The sequence below is a fragment of the Camelina sativa genome, chromosome 9 (genome assembly GCF_030686135.1).
Source record: "Camelina sativa cultivar CO46 ecotype springtype chromosome 9, ASM3068613v1".
NCBI classification, from domain to species: Eukaryota; Viridiplantae; Streptophyta; class Magnoliopsida; order Brassicales; family Brassicaceae; genus Camelina; species Camelina sativa.
The window spans coordinates 6,613,257-6,637,976 of NC_141888.1; the positions used below are offsets into that span (position 1 = coordinate 6,613,257).

General features: G+C 36.3%; 6 protein-coding genes and 1 non-coding gene across 7 annotated transcripts; 6 read left to right on the forward strand and 1 right to left on the reverse strand.

Annotated features, from left to right (window-relative positions):
- Window positions 1-1,876: 1,876 nt before the first annotated feature.
- On the forward strand, window positions 1,877-4,487 carry LOC104710621 (transcription factor MYB21). Its single transcript, XM_010427254.3, has 3 exons — window positions 1,877-2,265; window positions 2,668-2,797; window positions 3,861-4,487. Exons 1-3 carry the CDS (start codon window positions 2,112-2,114, stop codon window positions 4,249-4,251), a joined length of 675 nt encoding a protein of 224 aa, XP_010425556.1. The 5' UTR covers window positions 1,877-2,111; the 3' UTR covers window positions 4,252-4,487.
- An 8,632-nt stretch (window positions 4,488-13,119) lies between these two features.
- LOC147937817 (uncharacterized protein At4g02000-like) lies at window positions 13,120-13,566 on the reverse strand. Its single transcript, XM_087465281.1, has one exon. It carries the CDS (start codon window positions 13,564-13,566, stop codon window positions 13,120-13,122), a length of 447 nt encoding a protein of 148 aa, XP_087321407.1.
- A 1,059-nt stretch (window positions 13,567-14,625) lies between these two features.
- On the forward strand, window positions 14,626-17,766 carry LOC104710624 (monodehydroascorbate reductase 4, peroxisomal). Its single transcript, XM_010427258.3, has 7 exons — window positions 14,626-14,907; window positions 15,474-15,525; window positions 15,645-15,725; window positions 15,831-15,949; window positions 16,198-16,417; window positions 16,505-16,623; window positions 16,825-17,766. The coding sequence occupies exons 1-7, from the start codon at window positions 14,788-14,790 to the stop codon at window positions 17,578-17,580; spliced, it is 1,467 nt and encodes a 488-aa protein (XP_010425560.1). The 5' UTR covers window positions 14,626-14,787; the 3' UTR covers window positions 17,581-17,766.
- A 135-nt stretch (window positions 17,767-17,901) lies between these two features.
- On the forward strand, window positions 17,902-17,973 carry TRNAP-UGG (transfer RNA proline (anticodon UGG)). The gene has a single exon. It is a non-coding gene; the product is annotated as a tRNA-Pro (tRNA).
- On the forward strand, window positions 17,956-18,933 carry LOC104710625 (large ribosomal subunit protein bL12cz). Its single transcript, XM_010427259.3, has one exon. The coding sequence runs from the start codon at window positions 18,218-18,220 to the stop codon at window positions 18,791-18,793; it is 576 nt and encodes a 191-aa protein (XP_010425561.1). The 5' UTR covers window positions 17,956-18,217; the 3' UTR covers window positions 18,794-18,933.
- An 898-nt stretch (window positions 18,934-19,831) lies between these two features.
- On the forward strand, window positions 19,832-20,722 carry LOC104710626 (large ribosomal subunit protein bL12cy-like). The gene has a single exon (XM_010427260.3). It carries the CDS (start codon window positions 20,032-20,034, stop codon window positions 20,620-20,622), a length of 591 nt encoding a protein of 196 aa, XP_010425562.1. The 5' UTR covers window positions 19,832-20,031; the 3' UTR covers window positions 20,623-20,722.
- A 2,996-nt stretch (window positions 20,723-23,718) lies between these two features.
- On the forward strand, window positions 23,719-24,667 carry LOC104710627 (large ribosomal subunit protein bL12cx). The gene has a single exon (XM_010427261.3). The coding sequence runs from the start codon at window positions 23,803-23,805 to the stop codon at window positions 24,520-24,522; it is 720 nt and encodes a 239-aa protein (XP_010425563.2). The 5' UTR covers window positions 23,719-23,802; the 3' UTR covers window positions 24,523-24,667.
- Window positions 24,668-24,720: the final 53 nt, after the last annotated feature.

The window sequence follows — 24,720 nt, forward strand, 5'->3', positions numbered from 1 at the left end:
TTCCCAAATATTGAGAACTCTTTACTTTTGCATAAGTGTTTGGAGATTATTGAAATTAAAAACTTCAAAAACAAACAAAGTTGCAAAAGTAATAAGATAAATAGAGGAAATCATGGATAGATGGCTACAACCATCAGAAAATCTTGTCACATTCAGTTTCTCATTTCTGCCTCCCTCTGCAGTCTTTACATGTAGAGACTTTTTACAACAAAGCATTTTTGATGATGAATATAGTGTAGTACCATATTTTAATTCAAAAGCATCATTGTTTTATCATTCAATCTGCTTGTAAAAAGTACAACCCCTGTAACAAAATTTAAAAAAACCGATAAGTACATCAATTTGAACAGATGAAATAATTTTTATATAAGTCCATCGATTATTAAAATACCTAGTAGCCATGAGCAATTCTGCCTTTTCCATTGTAATTTATAGGTCTTTGAAAACTTCTTTGAAGACTACATTCAGTCTCCTCTTCTGCAGTTTCTCATCTTTGTCAACAATAAAAATCTTTAATCCTTTTTAAGAGTATAAAGCCTCTAACTGTATACAATCATTACTTGTATTTTCGAAGTCATTTTGAAAGGATTGAAGTTAGCAAGGCTTGTGAAAAAATTGTTTGCAGTATTCGAGATGAGTAAAACTTTGATCACGTATGCTATATTTATAGTAGTAAGTCATGTTTTAAAGAATATCTCATAGTATTTAAGATTTGATCATATCGTCTATCAATATTTGGTAAGTTGCTAAAATTTGGTGAATTAGAATATTTCAAAATCGAAAAGATTATGTTAACTATCCGAGATTTTGGTGTTAATTGGCAAATTCATTTTTTTAATTAAACGCATCTCCACTTTTTTAGAAGATATTCTAAGATTGAATTTCCCTAATCGTAACAATATGATTTTAATTGTTTGCATCATGTTAATCGTAACAATATGATTTACGTGGGTAGGTTTTAATTGTTTTAATGGCATCAACGGTAATTATGTGGGTTAATTTGTTTAGATTTAATGGCAGGTTTTAATTGCTTCTGATTATGTGTTAATAATCATTAAATATTTGATTTGTTTGCTCCGAAAAACTTAAATATCAATTTGTTTAGCTCTGATTTTTTTGGTAAACTATCACATATATATGTTTGGCTACGTAATTCCTTGTTAATTGTATCTGTTTGGCTACACAATTTATATATATCCCTATTCTATTTTCAATGGCATTTCATTGTAATAATGTCTAACTCTATGTCTTTTTATTAAAAATGCTTCCCTTTTAATAGTATAGATGTAACATGTACTTAATTAGCGCGTTAACGTGTTTGGGAAATCAGCATGAAAGTAAAACAACTGTATAATCTACCTAGGCATTTACTAGCTTGGACAAGATAATTTTTTCTAGTTACTCGACCTCCTTTTGTCTTTTTGTTTGGGAGAAAAACATCTGATCATCTCATGGTAGAAAGCCCAAGAAGGCCTCTTCTGTACAGCTTTTAAATTTTTATGTAAATTTCAATATATGTATATACTAACACTCTTGAAATTAATTTCATATATCAATATATCATCCATGGTTAAGTGCTAATAACACCATGAGTTGGTGCGAGAATAATGATACATACAAATCAAGTAGCTATGTATGTGAAACTATACGGGAGTACATGCATGTATGCGTGCATCACCCATGCATTAATGCATCAAAGACTCTTCAGTCTAACACTTATATACATATGGACATGGATGGATGAAACCATGTTATTATAGATGGTTAGGTTTAAAAGATACAAACACATAGTCCCCATGTGGTTATTAGTATAGGAGAATGAAAACAAACCCTAACGAAATAATGATTATGATTAATTAACACTCTAAGATTAAGGTCAAACATAATTAATTAAGAAATGGGATTAATTAAAGGTTGCTAATCACGCGGTGAATTTAGTCTCTATAAAAGCAGTAGCTCACCTTCCACAACCTTCAATATCAACTCACCACAACCTTCTCTCTTACTCTCTCACTCCTTCTATATTCCTCTCTCTCTCTCTCTATCTATAAAATATACAATAAAAATTCGATCTTGTGTATATATAATCAGATTAAATAAAGAATAACAAAATGGAGAAAAAAGGAGGTAGTAGTGGAGGTCCAGGATCATCAGCAGAAGCAGAGGTGAGAAAAGGACCATGGACGATGGAGGAAGATCTTATTCTCATCAACTATATCGCCAACCACGGTGATGGTGTTTGGAACTCTCTTGCCAAATCTGCAGGTAGTTCGTTTAGTTTATTTTTGAGATCAAATTTAGTCAAAATTAATCACTTAATAATTTATAATTACAAACTAGGTAGGGTTTCTTCATAACATGCAAAGGTAGATTTTAATTTATACGATAAAAATATCCTTTTTATTACGTTCATTTTTTTTTTACATAAATAAATATATGTATGTATATACACACAAATAAATAATATTTTCATAACATTTATATGCTCTACTTTTTCTTTTGACATCGTATAATATATGTATGATCTATTATAAGTATTCTTTGTTAAAGAATCAATCTAAAAACGTTTTTGTGTGTGGATGATATATATATGCTTTAGTGATAGAATAAAATTATGTAAAATAATCAAAAGAGATCTATAATGATGTTATGTGTACGAATGTATAGGTCTAAAACGCACCGGAAAAAGTTGCCGGCTCCGATGGCTAAACTATCTCCGCCCCGACGTACGACGGGGAAACATCACGCCAGAGGAGCAACTTATCATCATGGAACTTCATGCTAAGTGGGGAAACAGGTTAGTATAATTTACTTGAGAATATCAACTTTGAATCGTTTTATATACTCTTGTAGCTATATGCCACGTAGATCTTTGAAAAGACAATAAAGCAAGACATTTGGTGACTAAAGCAAAAAAGTGTTTATTACCTTTGTGATAGATAAGCTTTGATCGAATTTTGTTCAGAGACGTACGTAGCTCGCTAAGAGTTTTTTTCTTTTTGTTTGCACGTGTTGGAATTTTTATAGCCATTAACATTAAACCTCGTGCGTTTTATCAAAAACAACATATAAAACTCGTGCCTATATTTCTCACCCAAACTTCATAGCTCTACATTTTCCCAAAATCTTATATTTTTATGTTTTTACGAATAAAGTATTTCAAATTTATTCAAGTGATTTCCCATGCATGTGTACTTTATTCGATTTCTATTTTATTTGTTTATATGTATAGAGCTGGAATATATGCACCAGTATACAAGGTACATGATTCTCTAATTCAACAAATTAAATGGTATCTTCTTTTTTTTTCCAAAGAAGTGTAAATATAGTTTCATTTTATCTGTAATGTTACAGATTTGATTCTTAGGTTTAACGTCAAAAATTTATCATGGGAAGAGCCAAAATAATACTCATTTTCGTTACCCTTCTTTTATTTGACTTTGGAGTTATTTTTTTTTTCAACCTTCAAAATTTTAGTGACATCTAGCTTTTTCGTGTTAATCCTAGAATTACAGTTTATTAACGCTTTAATTTTTATTTTTTGTGGTTTATCAGCAAAAAACATAAACAACAAAAAAAAAGACAAAACATCAAGAAAATGATAAAGATCCAAACATTGTACATGTAGATGTAGCAATAGTACAAAACTAAAAAGCCTCGTGACAAACACAACTGAAATAGACGTAAACCTTAATGTTTTGGCTTCATCTAGACGTACTTACACATTGGTCCTATAAATGCATTCACATATTAAATCTTTCTTACCCCACACCAATCATTATCGCGTCCTGATAAACTCACGCTAGTAGCTGTTAAATAATGATCTCACTAATCAAATTAATTCTTAATTGTGTGACTAGGTGGTCGAAAATCGCAAAACACCTTCCAGGAAGAACCGACAACGAGATAAAAAATTTCTGGAGGACAAGAATCCAAAAGTACATCAAGCAAGCGGATGCAACAACAACATCGTCCGTTGGGTCTCATCATAGCTCAGAGATCAACGACCAAGCTGCAAGCACGTCGAGCCATAATGTCTTTTGTACACAAGATCAACCGATGGAGACTTATTCTCCTACACCAACGTCGTACCAACAAACCAATATGGAATTCAACTACGGTAACTATTCGACGGCGGCCACGGCGACAGTGGATTATCCGATACCGATGACGGTTGATGATCAAAGCGGTGAAAACTATTGGGGTATGGATGATATTTGGTCATCAATGCATTTACTGAATGGTAATTGATTGATTGATCCGGTGGACACAACATGGAATATTAATTGAGTATTTATATATGATTTTTAGGAGTACTATTATTAGTACGTGACATGTATATGTTTTTGCCTCGTTGTCGAGGTTTGGGGATATAATTAAAATATATAATGTTATTTATCTGAATCTTTGATACATAGTTTGGATCTTTATTGAACCCATGTTATACATAAATAAAATTGTCGAAGGGGTCATATATTTTTCGGATATTTTTATGTTATTAAAATATTTATATAGATATCCGCAGAACATCAATTCGTTTTTACGTATGATTAATAATTCAATGTAGTAATATAAGATTGTGTAAGGTTTGTTATTTACTTCCTTGTTTAGAAGTTTTCACATATATTAAAAACATACAAAAATGTCTAATTAATACTCATAGTATAAAACACTAAATTTATACAAAAAGTGGGTTTGGTAATATCAAGTTATAAAGCAACAAATTAACATATAATGATCAGTTATGAATTGTTTATTTCTGTAAAAGGTCATATAATCTTAAGTTTATGTGATACTAAATGCAGTGCAAATGATTGCACCAATCTCGTCGTATGCATTTTTCTTTTCACTTATTAATGTACTATCAAAAGATAATTTTTCTTTTAATTTGATAACCATAACATATGCGGTAGATCTATTAAAGATAAAAAGCCTTTATCCGCATATCTCCTGTCATACTCAATCAGTACAATTATCCAGTAACCAATTGATATATAATTACATATAAAATTATAGTTAAAACATTCATATAAGTTAAATAATTTGTTTTGTTTTGTTTTGGAATGTAAAAACAGAGCAAGACGTCAAAACAAATAACGTTAAAACAGAGCAATCATTTTACGCGTATGATGAATACGATTAGAACCTCTCCAACGTTCATCCATATATATATGTACACACATAAACATAGGAGTTAGGCATGTATATAGCCTATAAACATGTAGATCGATGTGTGTACCATATCACATGATGACGTACTCATCATGAAACATACAGAACCTAATGTTACCAATCACAAAAAGACACGTATCACACATCGAGGCTAAAAATAGATAATTTTTGGTACAGTTCACGTTGCCCTTATTCAACAATTTTTATCCATTTTTGGGCATCGCCATTCAACATGTAGAACCCGACGTGAGCCTAACTCCACGAATCATAACCACAACCTTTAAAAAACCGAAAATATCAACTTATCTCAATAAATGAATAAAAGTTTACATAATGGTTCAGTTTCATTATTCTATCCATACTTCGAAACCAAAAACATTTAACATGAAAAGTATAAGATTCAATGAGGTACGGACGCAAAGGCTAGCTAATTGTGAGCCGCAATTATATCGATTGACATACATGTTGATAATGATAAAGACAAAAAGAGTCGACTATAGTCTACAGATGATATCAAATTCGTAGAAATGTGTACATCTTATTTATTACTATGTATGAATCGGGTAGAATAATATTGGGACATGATGTTAGGTTTGGAAGTGTTAAGCACTATAGAACGAGACGGCAAAAGCATTAAAAGCTTTACCGAACTTCTTAACTTTAGTCTTTAGGCAACGACACATTTTGTCCGAATGAAGCATGTGTAAAGGATAAATCCAAACTCCACTTACTCTTCTCTATGCATTGGCTAGAATAGGAATAAAATGTAGTATGTTTCAACTATTTTATTATTAATAACGCGCAACTATATATGTTTTCTAGATTTATATCTAAGATTCCTAATAATATTAAGATTATGTTATTATTTTAACAAGCTACTATTTATGCCACATTATATTTCTTATAGAATATCAGAAAGTGAGAAAACTCGAATTATGCTTATTCTAGATTCTAAATTCTCAACTGTAAATTTATGAATTCGAAATATATGGATATGGAATTGGGCCACATGTTTATATATATGATTAGGCCAACGTTTTTATCATGTGGGAATTGTCGACTTCCCATGTGAATAATAAAGGAAAAATCACATGGCGGGTCGGTCATCACGAACATATATATATATATACAAGTGGTTTATATATAAATTTACGATATAGATAAACGTGGAAGAATTGGTTTTTTTATCTTCTCTATATTTGTGTGTTTGCTTGTGCATTGTTCTAGCCTTATGCCTTATAGCTGTACTTTCTATATATAGCAAAAACCATTTTCTTCCCGTCTCAATGAGTTTGACATTGTAATCTTTTTTTCAGTTAATGTTGAAGTCGGCTCACATCTATCTAAGAAGATTTTGACTATTATCGATGGAGTTACTAAAGTAGCTATAGCTACGTTTGTAACTAATTATTATTATATCACTAGTTAATTGGTTGATATACTATTATTAGTTCGGTTTTCTCAATACTTTTCTCTAAGTGATGTTCAGCACTCCGATCCTAGAAATACACCGATGTGTAGTAACGGATACACAAAAGAAAATAATTATATGTGAATACGATTTCACCAGGCTAATTATTCCAATTCAATTTCGATCAATCACTTGGTTCCGGTTTGATCAGTTTTTTTTTTTTTTTTGGTTTAGATCGACTAACTCTATCGGTGCAAATCATGCATTCCACGCGAAACTCTCTCTGATGTTGAACATGAAGGGTCGATTTGAGAGTAACAACTCTTTCGATAAAGAGCAATAAGTCATTTGATCGATTAATACGTACAATATCAAAATTTCGTGATTAAAGAGCGTTTTCGATTTGAAAGCTAGGGTTCAAAACTCAGTCTGAAGATTTTTGGTTCCCACCTAATCCAATTAAATGATATATGCTATGTCAACCGAAGGTTAACAATGTTAAAACGTCGTCCACTCCACTGGTAAATAGCCTAGTACCTTACACGAAGGAGAAATCATCACACGATATGACTTGCATGTAAGAGAAGGCCCATATGTATTTGGTGAAAGAGCCCAAAAGGTAGGCCATAACCAGTCGTCCACTATTCATGAACCAGATGATCTATTTGAGTTTCTTTGCCTCTGTTCCTAAGCATATTATCATAATATACCATACCATTCAAAGCCTAAATATTGCATCAGCATGTTTTAAAAAAAAAAATAATAATAATAGAAGAACATCATAGTTTTTGTTTACTTCACGTATCCTACCATTCAGAGAAACGAAAGTTATATAATTTAGTGATGATCTTATGTACTCTACAATAAAGAAAGGATGATTATGAAACGTATGAGCCACTTGGCCGAGATATGTATCTACGTTTTTTGCTATAAAAACTTCGTTTTCTGACGAGCGATAAAATATAAAACTATTCGTTTGTAACGTTTTGGATTATATTATCTTCGTTCGGAACATGATCCTCATCTCGACCACACATCCCAATACGCCAACCACCTCATGGTCTATACACGTGACAAACTACAATTCGTCATATCTATTTTTTCTTTCTGGTTTTTAACGCTCTACAGGTCTCCTCCAATTTGTTATTTCGTATCTTTTAGAGTCAAATTGACAAAGAACAATTGAAACGGTTTTACAAAGACGATACAGCTTCTTTTACCCGGATTCTCTCAGTCACCGTCTTATCTTGATAGTCATTTTTATCACTATTTCTCGAGTGTAAAACAATCACAAAATTTTAACTGCGTTTTACTTGGATGGCAAATTTTGTTACGACAATAATATATGTAATATTTAAATACTACACATTCGGTATGAAATCATAGCGTACATGCACTATCACTTGTAAGAGCATATGCAAGACAATTATTTTATTATATATGAATTTTATCTTTCTAGAATTCAAAATCAATTCCAAATTGGCATGTAGAAAGTTAATTTCTTGAAAGTTTCTCAAAAATTCTAAAATGAAAATATTTTCTCACTTTTTTTTTTAATGTATGCTTAAAAACTCTAATGAGAATCCCTTAATTCACATGATCTAAATGCATATAATTGTTTTATTTATCCATAATTTTATTATTATTTGAATCATATAGTACGTACTTTCGTACAAATTAATTTGTTATTCTTCAAAATTTAAGAACTTGAATAGATGCTGCGGATAAAACAAACTAAACCGTTAGAAGATGAAATCACTTTGTTTTAAGACAAATTTGAATAAATGCTGCAGATAAAACAAACTAAACCGTTAAAAGATAAAATCACTTTATCTTTAGAATGACAATCGTCTAGCACAAATTTATTTATTAGTTATATCGAAGTTGGTTTTTTTTTTAAGCATGTTAGATGTGTAAACGGCGTCTTTGTCGGCACTTGCCGTCTTATTTAACATACTTTTGAACTTTTCCCAATAAAAATCAATCTATAGGTAATCTCTGCTATATAGAATAATACGATTTTTTTTTTAACGTCTTTTATTAGATATTAGAATTTGGTACAAAGTCTTGAAATAAGCAACTCCGTAAATACAGTGGAGGATTGAAAAAAGTTCAAATAGTTTCTGGTTGATAATGAGCTGACTTAGCTAGTTTATCAGCCACCTGATTACATTCCCGTCGTACAAGCGAGAAAGATATTTCAGCAAAAAGATCCGCCCAACTGCGGATATCAACTAGGAGATTTTCCATAGTTATACTCGTTGTTCTTCTATGCAGGAGATCATCTAAAGCTTTGCAATCTCCTTCTAGTATCACCTTTCGGTAGCCACAGCACCAAGTTGATTGAATAGCATGTAGTAATGCTAGTCCTTCAGTCCATAGCGGATTAGATGCTTGTTTAAGTTTGGAACTTCTGGATAAGAGATATGTTCCTTTATCACCGTGAATTATCCACCCTACTCCTATGCTGCCATTATGAGAGTGAAAACTTCCATCAAAGTTTACCTTGACTACTTCCGTTGTAGGAAGTGTCCATTGAGATGAGGGAGAATGAACAGTTGGTGAGTTGCGAGGAGGGCGTTGTATAGATGGTTGAGTTGCAGCCAGCCATTCTACAACATCATCAGTAGCTTTGAGGAGCACCGAACTTGTCTCCCAAGTTATTTTATTGAATATAAGATCATTCCTTGATTTCCATATTTGCCAACCAATCCAAAAAGGGAGATGTTGCTTATCTCTATTCATTCCCGAGTTGTACATGAGTAATAAGGCTTCAATGTTATCTTCAAGAGATGATGAAAATGTGAAACCAGCAGGAAGATTGGACAGTCTCCATATTTTTGAGGCATATGGGCACTGGAAGAGCATATGGTTGATAGATTCGACCGCTTGACAGCAACGTTGGCAAGTGTCCTCAATGGGAATTCCCCTACGGTTGAGTTCATGAGCAGTTCCCAGAGCAGCAGATAACACTCGCCAGTAGAAATGTTTTAGTTTTGGTGGCAGTGATGTTTTCCAAAGCTTTGTTTTTAGCAAAGGATTACCTAGTGGTGGATCAATGTGGTCATTAGCATCCGGGAGATGAAGACTCAGCCAGTATCCAGACTTCACTGTGTAAATGCCATCCTTGGTGTAATGCCAGACTAGTTTATCCGGACATTGATGTTGTGGAAGATATATGCAACAAGCATGGGCTGCATCTTCAAGTAAAAGTTGTTGTCGTAATTTAGGCTCATCCCACTGGCGTCCTCCAACTTGCCATAGATCATTGAGAACAGAATTTGGATGCATAGAATGATGAGTTGCAGGTTAAGGTGAGTGAGTTGGGATCCAAGGGTCAGTGACATGGTTTATTGTCGCACCATCTCCTATATGATATTGGAGACCTTTGATTAATAAATCACGACCATGTAGTATTGAACGGAAACCATGTGAAGGCTTTCTGCTTAAAATCGCATGTTGAATATCAGTTTCAGGGAAATATTTGCTTTTCAAGAGTCTGGCAAGAAGGCAATCCGGTGATGTCAAGATTCTCCATGCCTGTTTAGCGAGTAAAGCATCATTGAATTTTTTAATGTCCCTAAATCCTAATCCACCTTCCGACTTTGGGAGATTCATACGTTTCCAAGCAACCCAAGATATTCATTTTTTTGACTCATCTGAACCCCACCAGAACTGTGCAAGGAGAGATGTAATCTTTTGACAGATGGTAATCGGTAGCTTAAAATAACTCAAAGCATGTGTTGGCATTGCTAGAGCGATAGAATCCAGTACGACCTCTTTACCACCTTCTGATAAGTATTTGGTATGCCAATTCTTCGTTCTCCCCTTTACACGCTTAACAATATACTCAAACATCTGACATTTTTTCTTTGAGAATTCTTCTGGCAGACCCATGTATTTTCCACAGCCTCCGGAACTGGTTATATTGATATGGCTTCTGACTATTTCTTTTTTTGCTTCTTCTACTCGAGAACCAAACGTGATGGAGGATGTGTTGTGGTTCACACATTGTCCTGACAAGTCTCCATATTGTTTTAATAGTAGAGCAAGTGTTGTGCTATTCCGCAAATTGGCTTTGCAGAAGAAGAGGGAATCATCCGCAAAAAGAAGATGAGTAACTCTAGGACCATTATTGCTAATAGATAAGCCTGTGATATTACCCTTGGACTCCTCTTGTCTTATTTTTTTGTGTTAACATTTCAGCAACAAAGAGAAACAGATAGGGAGAAATAGGGTCACCTTGACGGATGCCTCTCTGCGGGATGATCGTACCAGTAGGACTGCCATTCACTAACACTGAATATGAAACAGAACGAACCATAGCCATGATCCAAGTGATCCATTTTTGGTTAAAACCCAATTGAGCCATGGTTTTCTCAAGAAACTCCCAATCCACACGATCATAGGCTTTACTGATGTCAGTCTTAATCGCCATATAACTCTTTGATTGTCGCTTTCTGGACTTAAGAGAATGAAGTAACTCATGAGCCACCAGAATATCGTCAGTTACAAGTCGTCCAGGAACAAAAGCTGTTTGTTCGATCGAGATGATATCTGGAAGGATAAGCTTCAGACGACTTGTGAGAATCTTGGATATGATTTTATATGAGACATTGTAGAGACTAATGGGTCGGTAGTCGCTCATCCGACTCGGTTGCTCTATCTTAGGGATGAGACATATATGTGTTTGATTGAGTCGAGGTAGCATAGTACTTGTCTGAAAGAAATTCTTGATCTCAGTGGTGATATCTGTACCTAGAATTTCCCAAAACTGATGATAAAAGTATCCTGTCATACTATCTGGACCTGGTGCTCGATCACCTCTGATAGCATAGACAGCTTGTTGTATCTCGTCATCAGTAGCTTCTTGAGTGAGGAGGGTATTCATATCTTCCGTTACTGGTGCAGGAATATTATCAAAGAAATCCCCCCAACTGTTATGTCCCTCTTTCTGATACTGATCTTGAAAATACTCTGTGGCAATCAGAGATATTTTCTCATCTCCAACATGTTCGACACCATTAGAATCATAGACTGAAAGCATTCTATTCTTGGCTTTACGGGCTTTTACACTTCCATGAAAGTATAAGGTATTGCGATCACCCTCATTCAACTATTGTGATCTACTCTTCTGTTTCCAATAAATCTCCTCTTGGAGATAAGCTTTACTCAGGGATCGTTTGATATCACGAATCTTGGTATACTCTGGAGAGACTTCTCAAAACTCTGCTTCAAGTTGATTCTTGAGGGTCTTTATTTCTTCTGCAGAGTTAGTAAGATTCGATTGCTTCCATTTAGAGATTTTTGAACGCAACAACTTAATCTTCTCCGAAAACATCAGTCCGGATGGAAGGTTAGTCCAGTCTTGTTTCATTCACTCCATATAACCTTCTCTCTCCGCAAGACGTCTATCATAACGGAACATGCCTATCTTTACACTGATTTCTGTTAAAATATCAATAATAACAGGTCGATGGTCTGATTCAATTGGTTCCAAGAATTCAGCAGCTGAAGCAGGGAAGTAGGAGAACCACTCTGTATTCGCAATAACTCTGTCTAAGAACCACTGTATAAGCTCTTTAGTCCTCGTACCATTAAGAATAATACTTTGCTGACCACTCCAACTGAATTTGATACCGATATGCTTCAAGTCTACCATATCACAAGTAGACAGCATATCATTGAAATCACAGAATGTATAGTCATCACGATTGTGGCCTCCAATCTTCTCACTATTGTTCATTATTTGATGGAAGTCTCCAATCATTAGCCAAGCTTCATTACGGTTGACAGCAATACATTGTAGACGTTCCCAAAGCTCATATCGATATTGTGGATCAGGATGGCCATAAATACAAGACCAGTAGAAAGTAGTGATTTTGTCATTAATAGAGAAATCTACAAGTCTTGCATTTTGGTACAATATAGTAATATTGATAGAGGATTTCCCAAGCAAAGCCAAGCCACCACTGAGGCCTTGAGGCGGTACAATACATAAATTAGGGAAACCTAAAGAAACTGCAACATTAATAATATAAACCTTTGATTGCTTCGTCTCAATGAGGAAGATTGCATCCAAGAGATATTGACGACTTATCTACTTAAGGCGTAGAACCGTAGGAAACTTCCCCATTCCTTGACAGTTCCAATTGGCTATCTTCATTGATCGTCTGGCGGAACCGGGCCCGCCATGCCTCTATTGTGTGTGTTAGACGATGAACTAGCATCCACTGGTGAAGAAACTCTACGTTGTTTCCTCTGTTGAGTCAGTAGATGGGGAAGAGGACGCATAACCGCTTCTAAGATTCGGTTACCTGTATGTTTCAGTGCTAAGATCAGGCCTCGTTGACGTGCTTCTGCTTCCGAAGGATCATCTACTGTAGTGTAATTGTGATAGAGTCTGGGTAGATCACCTATAGATATCATCTGGCCATTAATAGGAACAAGCTCTGTTAGTGCCACTTGTGATTGCTGTAGTGGTGGGAGGGCCAGATGCTCTTGATGTCCAAGTTGGATGTTTGCAGATTGAGCAATCATGGGTAAGGGATGTGTTGGTTTGGGATCGCCATTATAGGAGCATTAATAATGGCATATGGTGGTGGTGGTGGATTATGAACAACGGCTTCCTCTTGGAGTTGTGCAGTACATTCGGAGATGTCATGTCGCAAGGATTGGCATCGGAAGCAGTAGTTTTTCAATCTTTCAAAACGAAAAGAGACCATAGCCCATTCATTTCCAAAATGGAATCGGCGGTGAAAAATTACTGGTTGATCAAGAGGCCATTGGATGCAAACCCGGACAAACTCTATATTGCCACCAGCAAGATTATCAATCTCTGAATCAACAACAGGCCCTAGAGTCTCTGCAATGTAGCGTACCAATGGTGCGGTGAAGAATTGTAGAGGGATACCCCGAATTTGGATCCAGAAATTTACCGAGAGTGGATTTTCGTTTGGTAAGTTTGATTGCCATGGTTTCATTGCCACTATCCATTCGTTGAAACTCCAGGGACCCTGTCGATACACAAGTTGTAACGCCTCATTAGACTGGAAGAGAAATTAGGAACGACCATTTTCTACAACACGACTAGTAACCGAGTTACCCATCCCCCAAAGATGAGGGAAGAAGCGGATCATTGCACGAATGTTCTGTCAACGTGGATTCGCCGGACGCACCAGTAGACTGGATTGAGAGGCTCTCGTTGCTTGATTAAAGAGGTTCGCGGAATTTCAAAAGCATCAGCCACATGCATGTTGACATCGGCCATTTTGATGGTTAATCTTTGGGAAGGAGGATAAAACAATAACCAAAGAGAAAAAGGTGATGAATTAGAGTAGGATAACATAGGATTCCGACACTGGTTATAAAGGAGATGGTTTGCAACTGCTGAACAGTTAATTTGAGAAATAGTCGGAAAGAAGTGGTTTTTGAATAGAAATGGAGAAATGGATAATGGGGACAAAACCAACTCAGGATAATCCCAACCAACATTGTGGAGGTAGATTCCAAGAGAAAACCGGCAAACTGACAATGATGGGGGACATTAGAGAAAGACTCTATGGAGGAAGAAGAGAACTGTTACCAAAAACTGACACCAGCGGATAAGGAAACAGATAGAGAGAGAGGAGAGCATTTTGGTGATTTATAAATCTATAATACGATTTTGTTAAATCAAATTTCTGTAAAAAAAAATTGTAAAAGTACACCGTTAACCATTTAACTAAAAATATTTATACCAATTAGTTTGAGATAATTTTTTTCTAATTTTTTCAAGGCTACAAAATATAATTTATAACTAATAAATAAAATACAGTGTAATTTTCAAAGTAATTTATCGACTGACACCAATCATCTATATTTATAATAATCTCTTTTACCAATGATGATGGGCCGAGCAAGTCGTGCAAGCAAAGAGTTAAGCTGGGTCCACAAATAAACGGTCCAGATCCTCGTTTAACTTAATCTTCACCGTTGAATTATTAAAGAAGTCAAAAGAAGGGTAAAATTGTAAAATGACCAATACCAAATCGTCGAATATCATTCACTAAAAAAGCCATAGATAACAGAATTTTCTATTTTCTTCTGTGCCTATAAAAAAAAAAAAAAAAAAAAATTATTTTCTCGGAAAAATTAAAAACAAAAATATACAAAACCATCGTCATGTTTAGGATTTTCTCGGGAAAGTGATAAGGCAAAAAAACATGGGGAGAGCGTTCGTATATGTAATTCTCGGTGGAGGTGTTGCTGCTGGTTATGCAGCTCTCGAATTCACGCGTAGAGGTGTCTCCGATGGCGAACTCTGTATCATTTCCGAAGAACCCGTAAGCAACCCAATTCTATCTCTTTAATCTCATCAACAGATTTTGAATTTTTTTCTTGTTTCGATTGCGAAACCAGCGTTGTTGTTTTAGAGTCCTGTATCGGCTCTAAATTTATCGGTTTCTCGGTATTATACTTTGTAATTGAAGTATCAGAAGCTCAAGCAACGAACATGATCAGTTTCAATCAAATCTTACTTATACGTGTTTAGTTTGAATTTTGTTAAAGATCAAGATTTTTGAAATTATGTGCAATTTGTGCTTAGGATTTTGCTGTATATGGATGTGATATAATTGGGGTATTTGGTAAAAGTTACACTACTTGTAGAGTAGCTTTGCAAGAATCAATACATTGTTAGCGTCTAGCCTTGAAGGACAATACAATTTTGTGGCTTTACCTATTAGTTCCAAACAACCCTTGACTCACTATTTTCTGGTTTGTGATTCATGTTTTTTCACTCATGCTTGTTTTGTTATGAAGTGTTGGTTTGTGGATTCTATGTTTGTTTCGTCCCCTGTAGAAAATAAGCTTTGGTATTTGCTTTTTTTTTTTTTTTTTCGTTTTCTAGGTTGCACCGTATGAGAGGCCAGCCTTAAGCAAAGGTTTTCTGCTGCCAGAAGGTAAGAGAAAACCTGGTAGACTGCTGTTTCTGCATTTGGAGTTAGGGAATGAATATAAGGAATTTGGTTAAAGTTTACTCATTAGGCTTTGTAAGGGTTACTCATGATCTTATCTGCAGCTCCTGCACGGCTTCCTTCTTTCCACACTTGTGTTGGTGCTAATGATGAGAAGCTCACCCCGAAATGGTACAAGGATCATGGTAATTACATCTGCTCATTTTATTTTGTTGTTGAGAAAGTACTATTTTTCTTGGGCTATGACTACAGAATTCTTTTCTGATAGTTTTTTGAAATACTTTTGTCAGGAATTGAATTGGTCCTTGGAACTCGTGTGAAGTCAGTTGATGTGAGGAGGAAGACTCTTTTATCTAGCACTGGGGAGACTATAAGTTACAAATTCTTGATCATTGCAACTGGTGCCCGGGTATTGATTGCACAAGAATATTTATGTTTTGTAAATATTATTCTCCTTGGGATTTATTAATCTGTGATTCCTTATCATTAATAACTGAAGACAATGATTTTGTAATTGTGGAATGTCTATTAGATGATATGGGCAAATCAGCTCACTCCTGAACACTATTGAAGAAATTAATGTTATTTAATACTTTGAACATTGAAATGCTAAAGTCATGGCCTTATTTTTTTATCATATGTGGCTTGTGCAAGTAGGCGTTGAAGCTTGAAGAATTTGGGGTGGAAGGCTCAGATGCTGAAAATGTTTGTTACTTACGAGATCTGGCCGATGCAAACAGGCTTGCCACTGTGATTCAATCAAGCTCCAATGGGAATGCTGTTGTTATCGGTGGTGGCTACATCGGCATGGAGTGTGCTGCATCTTTAGTGATCAACAAAATCAATGTGACGATGGTTTTCCCAGAGGCTCACTGCAGTAAGTACTCTTGATTATATTACTCAACTTACGTGTAAGAGAGAAAGTTTGTGTATTTGGCTTGACCTTTTTAGTTTTTTATGACAGTGGCACGTCTCTTTACGCCAAAGATTGCAAGTTTGTATGAAGACTACTACAGGGCTAAAGGCGTGAAATTCATAAAGGGAACGGTTTTGACATCATTTGAGTTTGACTCGAATGGAAAGGTCAGATCTTTTTCTTTAGCTTGAGATTCAACTTGAAAGATATCTCGTACTTTGCATCTATGTATAGAACTAAAGAAGGGAAGAATAAGCCATAAGGAGGACAATGGATACTCTTTAGTCCAGTGATGGAACTATGACATGTTGAGCCTGGTTCAGTGTGTTTCTTTATTGATATGAGCCTTTTTGGTTTTCGATATACAGGTCACTGCGGTTAATCTCAAAGACGGGAACCAATTACCAGCAGATTTGGTTGTGGTTGGAATCGGGATACGACCAAACACAAGTTTGTTTGAAGGACAGTTAACAATAGAGAAAGGAGGGATAAAAGTAAACAGCAAAATGCAGTCTAGTGACAGCTCAGTGTATGCAATAGGGGATGTAGCTACATTTCCAGTGAAACTATTTGGCGAAATGAGGAGGCTTGAGCACGTGGACTCAGCTAGGAAATCAGCGCGACACGCAGTTTCAGCCATCATGGATCCAGTCAAGACCGGAGAATTTGACTATTTGCCATTCTTCTACTCAAGGGTCTTCGCCTTCTCATGGCAATTCTATGGAGACCCTACAGGGGAAGTTGTGCACTTTGGAGATTATGAAGACGGGAAATCGTTTGGAGCGTATTGGGTTAAGAAGGGTCACCTTGTTGGATCTTTTCTTGAAGGAGGGACTAAAGAAGAATATGAAATCATCTCAAAGGCGACACAATTGAAACCAGCTGTGACTATTGATTCGGAAGAATTGGAAAAAGAAGGACTCGGGTTTGCTCAGACCGTAGTGAGTCAGCATAAAGTTCCTGAAGTTAAAGATAGTAAGAGCTCTGAGATGGTGAGGCAATCTTCAAGCGTGGTGATGATGAAGAAGCCTTTGTACGTATGGCATGCGGCTACTGGAGTCGTTGTGGCTGCATCTGTAGCTGCGTTTGCGTTTTGGTATGGGAGGAGACGCCGTAGATGGTGAGAAAGCCACCCACTTCAAGTGATTTTGAAATGTGGGGTGTTGGATTCATTGGAAGTGGAACTAGTTTGTTGTTTGTAGCATTGGTGGGAAAAAATATAGAGTCCAAACTACTCGATGTGATTACACAACATTGGTATACGATTATTATATGCTTCTTTTTAATGCATAAATGTTTTCCACTACAAACTTTGATTCAAAGTCTATGAACCCCTTTGGTACTTGGTAGTGTTAATAATCTTGTGACTAATAATAATAACATAAATCATCAAATTATCAAATTAAAAGGTATAAGTATATACAGAACAGTGTTTATAACAGTAAGGGCGTTTGGTCTAGTGGTATGATTCTCGCTTTGGGTGCGAGAGGTCCCGAGTTCGATTCTCGGAACGCCCCTTCCTTTTTTTTAATCTTTTCAACATCAAGGGTATTATCGTCAAAGACGAACTCGGACAATCTCATTTATGTCTGTCTATACGCGTATGATAGCAAACCTACGCCTTAATTTATTTTCCCAAATTACCCCTTATCTTTTATTTTTCTATCCCTCATCTTTCCTCTTCCTCCTACAATCCAATCAAACACTTCACACACAGAGAGAGCGAAACTCAAATCCCGAAGAAGCCAAAAGAGTGAAACAATGGCGTCGACGACTCTCTCAATCGCAAGCTCAATCCGTTCTTCATCTTACCCAACCATAGCTTCCGCTAATCACTTCCCTTCCCGAACCACCACATTCGAATTCCCCTCCCGCTTCGGTGGTGCTTCGTCTTCCACACTCACTCACCGTGCAACTCATCTCCGTCCCATCGCCGCCGTCGAAGCTCCGGAGAAAATCGAGAAGATTGGATCCGAAATCTCATCCTTAACCCTCGAAGAAGCTCGCATTCTCGTCGATTACCTTCAGGACAAGTTCGGCGTCTCTCCACTCTCCTTAGCTCCAGCTGCAGCGGCTGTTGCAGCTCCGGCCGACGGTGGTGCGGCGGCTGTAGTGGAGGAGCAAACCGAGTTCGATGTGATTATCAACGAGGTTCCTAGTAGCTCGCGTATCGCAGTGATTAAAGCTGTGAGGGCTTTGACTAGCTTGGCGTTGAAGGAAGCTAAGGAGCTTATCGAAGGGTTGCCCAAGAAGTTTAAAGAAGGAGCGACTAAGGATGAGGCTGAAGAAGCTAAGAAGACTCTTGAAGAAGCCGGTGCTAAAGTCTCCATTGCTTAAGGTTTTTTTAAATAAAGTTCTTCTCTTTTCTGGAAATTTCGGGGTCTTTTGTGTTGTTTAGTATAGTTTGCTTTTGGAATTGTTGATTCAGCTTTAAGAAATTGTTGTAATTTGAGTAAATTTGGCTACCGTTATGCTGATTTAGCCATTGTTGCGTAGATTCAGTAGCTGCACATAAGATGTTTGTTGAAATGCCTAGGTGAGGATAAGATAGATCACTCACATACGAAGTAAGGAGACATATTTAGTTGCAGCAACTAAGTTGCTTAACAATGAAAAGGTAGCTAGAGTTATGATTGCCTTATTAACACAAACAGAGTTACAAATTTACAATATAAGTTCACTAAGATTGGATCTGTAGTTTTATTGAATGTGATTTGTTTGTGTTTTGCCATGAGTCGCCCATGACCACATAGGTGTAGATTCTTATCTAACCATGGTAAACAGTAAAAAAGAAACAGATTATTCATGAAAACTATCTATTCGGAAATCGAATTTTATCGAAGTTGCGATGAACACTAAATCAGACTCGGGCTAATTTCCTCATCACATCTAGATGTTGAAATCAAGATAAGTACATTTTTGAAAGAAGCTCTTCTAACCTCTGTTTTCTTTGAGAGCTTTACTCTTCCATTTTTCACTACACGCTTGTTACCAAAAAAACTACACGCTTGTTACCAACTGCCTTTTCCACAGCCGTTGAAAAACATAAAACGGCCTTATTGAAACGATAGTACTAATCGGAACCTTCATTTTATCATTGTTGTTTAACCTATGTTAATGTCCGGGCCGTTTACTACAAATGGAGCTTAGATATAGAACTGATTATATTAAGATATGACTAAAACAGAGAAACAAAGAGAGAAGTTATGCTTGAGAGCCAGACAACAACTTGTCCCTATGAGGGCTCTAAACCATTTGTCAAACGACTTTCCAAAGGATATAAAATTCTCACATCCTAACTTCCTTAACTTTAGAAAAGGAAACAAATCGAATGACTTTAGAAAAGGAAACAAATTGTGACTTAAGAAAGTAGAAATTATATAAAACCTATCAACCAAAGTTTAGGCATAAATAAACTTAGGGTTTGTATCTTTCTATACAAAAATTTAAAGGGTTTTTTCTTGTTTATCTTCCTCATCATCTTCTTCTCTCGTGCAGACGTGCAGTCTAAGAAACGCAAACACAGATACACATAAGACAAATCTATAAAGAAGAAGAAACCGAAGAGCTAATAAATGGCAGCTACTACTCTTTCCATCTCGACCACAATGCGTTCCTCCTCTTGTTCTTCCGGTCTTAATGCCGCACATCACTACCCTTCTCGACCCATCGCAATACAACTTCCGTTTGGCTTTGGTGTTTCTTCTTCTTCATCTTCCACGCTCAGCCACCGTGCAATCTACCTCCATCCTATATCTGCAGTCAAAGCTCCAAAGAGAATCAAGAAGATTGGATCCGAGATCTCGTCTCTAACCCTGGAAGAAGCCAGCATCCTTGTCGACTACGTCAAAGACAAGTTCCGTGTTTCAATACTCTTCTCAGCGCCTGCTGCTGCGTCTTTCCCTCCTCCACTTAACACTGGCGGTGTGGTGGCTGCTGGGAATAAGCAGACCAAATTCGATGTGGTTATCGACGACGTTCCCGATAATTTGCGTATTACAGTGATCAAAGCCATTAGGGCTATGACCAGCTTGTCGTTGATGGAATCGAAAAAGGTAATCACAGAAGGGTTTCCGAAGAAGTTTAAGGAAGGTGTGACGAAAGATGAAGCCGAAGAAGCCAAGAAACAGCTCGAAGAAGCTGGTGCCAAGGTTTCTATTGTTTAAGTTTTAACAGTTTTTCAAACATGAAGTGTATTTTTTTTCTAATTAATAGACTTTCATAAAATTATTTTGGTGTTTAATAGACTTTCATGTTTTGGTGTTAGGTATATGGATAATGGTAGTGTCTATGCTAATTTCTACGATAGTGCTAGTGTTTGCATTTAGTTAGCCACTCCTAAAACACTGAAACTGATCAATGTGTGAAAACCAAAGTGGATCACAAGGTGCTAAATCCGTTTAAGTGCCTTTAATTTTTCTAGCATGAAAGTATTTACTTGCCTTTCAAAAATTAACTAGGATAGTATCCGCGCTACGCCGCGAGTTTGGTGTTTTTCATTTTTTTATAACTATTTGTTGTTTTATTTTTGGTATGTTATTTGTAATTTTACTTATGCTTTGTTTTTTCTTTATGTTTTTTATTATGGACTTTTTTATCATTGTGGTACTCTAATTTTCTAATGAAATTCTGTTATTAGATAATAGGGAGACGATATATGTTAATTTATTAAATCGTGTTATTTGATCACTCCAAACCTTTAATGAAGATTAATTGCGATTAATTTATTTTTTATGGACCCAATTGAGTTTTACTGGGCTTTAAATATCGTATACTTTTTTGTCAAAGAACGATCCACTATATATTCAGATATATAAGAGTTTCATTACTTTGCCAAAAAAAAAAACGGTTTCATCACAAACAAGACAACAGTGGCGATTGTCCGATCATCAAAGCTTAATTTCACAAACCCATCTCTCTCCTTCTTCTCCTCATTACTCTACCTGATTCCTCCATCTCTCTACTTCTTCTCTTTCATACCCACAACCTTCATCCCTTGTCTTTGCTCCTCCTGCTCCCTGAACCTAACTCCAATGAAGATTCTGTTAACAATCGTCTCTGCGTGCCTTCTTTATCGCTGTTGGGAGGCTTGCGTCCTCTTCTCAGATTCTACGGTCTACGGGAATGGAAAAACAAAAGCTTTGTGAGAGCCAAAGTGATTTGTGATCAGAAGTGTATTGAATTTGATCATAAAGTTGGAGGGTTTTGTTGAATCTTTCAGTTAAAATCGTTACTCTACTCTTAACCAACATTCATAGTAATTTCAAATTTCAAATACATAGCTTAAACTAACAGGGAAAACCCTTAAACTACCACAAACCTTTAAAAAAATCTATAAAGAAGAACCTGACTGAGAAAAAGCGATGTTGATTCTCCATCATAGTAGTCATTCATGTCCATGTGAATTACCTACAAAAGATAATCCAGAAAAAACACTATCACCCAACTACAACAATGACTTGTTAAAACACCAAATGCATCAAACTTCAGATCATGAGGAAGTAACAAGAGGTCAAACTGAAACATGAAAATTTCCCCGGAACATAAACAGAGCAAACATTTCACCAATCATCTCCTCACTTGAAAATAATACAAAGATTGAAAAACTGAGCTTAGATCATACAATCAAATATCTAAGCTCTCATTCCTCTTCTACTCTCTTCTTGATCAAGGGATCCTGAAATTTAGTTTCATCCTTACCATCATGCTCTCCCTTGGAAATGAAAACTCTCCGAGTGTCCTCTTTCACATATGCACAAATCAATGTAAAAAAGTAATCAACCTTAAAATATAGAACAATAAGAAACAAAGATTCATCATCAGAAATTGAGTAATACCTTGTTGACCACAGATTTGGTGATATATTTTTCTTGCTCGCTGCAAAGAACAAGCAAAAAAGATGATTACAAGATTTAACTCAACAAATGGGTAATTGACACACAAAACAGAGAACACTCAGTTCGTTGAATTGTGCATACTCAGATTATACAGAAAATCCAATACAAATTATGTTCTACAGTCTACACACATTACCTATCCACATACACATTAACAAAAGTAAATAAAGAGAGCAACTTGGATTGCACAATATAAAGAACGATTAACAATATTGTAAACTATTATTAATATAAACTATCTCTTTCTCACGTATGTTGGAATGAAAGACCAATTTTGATGTTGTAAAATCATGTTGAACTTCTTTGTTGCATGCACTATCTCACATATTGATTTCAAATCAGATTTGTAATAGTGTGCCTTATGGATAAGAAGGGGATTTCATCGAAAGCTGCATAGTAGACGTAACATAGTAAGCTCAACAATCAACAGGCCACACTTTTCAAATGCATGATTCTTACTTGTTACGACAATTTTAGTCGAACCGGCACTCAAATTCTTGAGATAGTCGTACAAAGGATCAAACTCAACAAAACAAAATTACTTAAATTAACTATCTGCTTACCCTTGATCGAACAAGCTTAGCGGTAAAATAAATATACGAACCATTTTAGCGGAGGAAGCGGTGGCGGTGGAAGATAGATCTGTAAGAGCTGATCAGATGAGCTGCAACTTAAATCGAATTAATAAACTCATTACTCCTCGAATTCATAAACTCATTACTCCTCGAATTCATAATGCTTCTCATGTGATATGTGAAGATGCATCCTTCATCGCCCAACCCTAGAGTTGTAATCAGATATGTGAAGATGCATCCTTCATCGCCCAACCCTAGAGTCGTAATCAGATCAATCAAATCGAATAAACCCCTAATTCCAACCAATCACGAAGACCATTATATAGACGGCGAGAAAAAAAAAGATACAGACCATTGATTGATTAAACGCACAAGCACAGTTGGGACATGGTATAAACGGCAACAAAGAAGAAGAAATAATTCATCGATGGATTAAACGCACAGTCGGACCATCGGGTAAACGACGAGGAAGAAGGGAAAGAAATCGACCATTCCTCTTTTTGGTTCTGTCCACGTAGGACAAAAAAATCTGATATGTATTCATTGTTTTAATCTTATTGGGTATTCATTTTAAATGATGTGTCAGTCTCTGCTTCAATACAGAAGCTGATGGATGTGTCAAGTTCAAAGAAACATTGTGTTTTTATTGTTTTTATTGTATTGATTTTAATCAATGTGGCTTCTCGTAACTGGTTTTGCCTAGGTTTTACATAATGTTATGACTATAGTAAAAGTAAACATAAGTATCATTTCAAACAACAAGGGCGTTTGGTCTAGTGGTATGATTCTCGCTTTGGGTGCGAGAGGTCCCGAGTTCGATTCTCGGAACGCTCCTGTTGTTTTTTTTTTTAACTTCTCAATCGTATTCACGCACATGATAAGCAAAAACGTACGCATTACATTAAATGACCATAATATCCCTTATCCTTTTGTTTTTTATCCTCATCTTCTTACAAACACACTCACAGAGAGCCGAGACACACAAAACAAATCCCAAAAGACTCAGAGGAAGAAGAAGAAGAGCGAAACAATGGCGTCGACGACTCTCTCAATCGCAAGCTCAATCCGTTCCTCATCTCATCTCACTTCCGCTTCCACCCATCACTTCCCTTCCAAAACCACCGCAATCGAGTTCCCATTTCGCCTTGGAGGTGCTTCAACCCACCGTGCAATCAACCTCCGTCCCATCGCCGCCGTCGAAGCTCCGGAGAAAATCGAGAAGATCGGATCCGAAATCTCATCCTTAACCCTCGAAGAAGCTCGCATTCTCGTCGATTACCTTCAGGACAAGTTCGGCGTCTCTCCACTCTCCTTAGCCCCTGCTGCAGCGGCTGTTGCAGCTCCGGCCGACGGTGGTGCGGCGGCTGTAGTGGAGGAGCAAACCGAGTTCGATGTGATTATCAACGAGGTTCCTAGTAGCTCGCGTATCGCAGTGATTAAAGCTGTGAGGGCTTTGACTAGTTTGGCGTTGAAGGAAGCTAAGGAGCTTATCGAAGGGTTGCCCAAGAAGTTTAAAGAAGGAGCGACTAAGGATGAAGCTGAAGAAGCTAAGAAGACTCTTGAAGAAGCTGGTGCTAAAGTCTCCATTGCTTAAGGTTTAAGGATTTTTAAAAATCGATAAAAATGTGATTTTTTCGGAGTTTATGAGTCATTTTGTTGTTGTTTAGTATAGTTTGCTTTTGGAATTGTTGTACTTTGAATCAATTTGGTTTCCCATTAACGGTATAAGTTTTTCACAAGTTATTCGTTTTGATGCACATAACGTGTTTGTTGAAATGCCTAGCTCAAAATA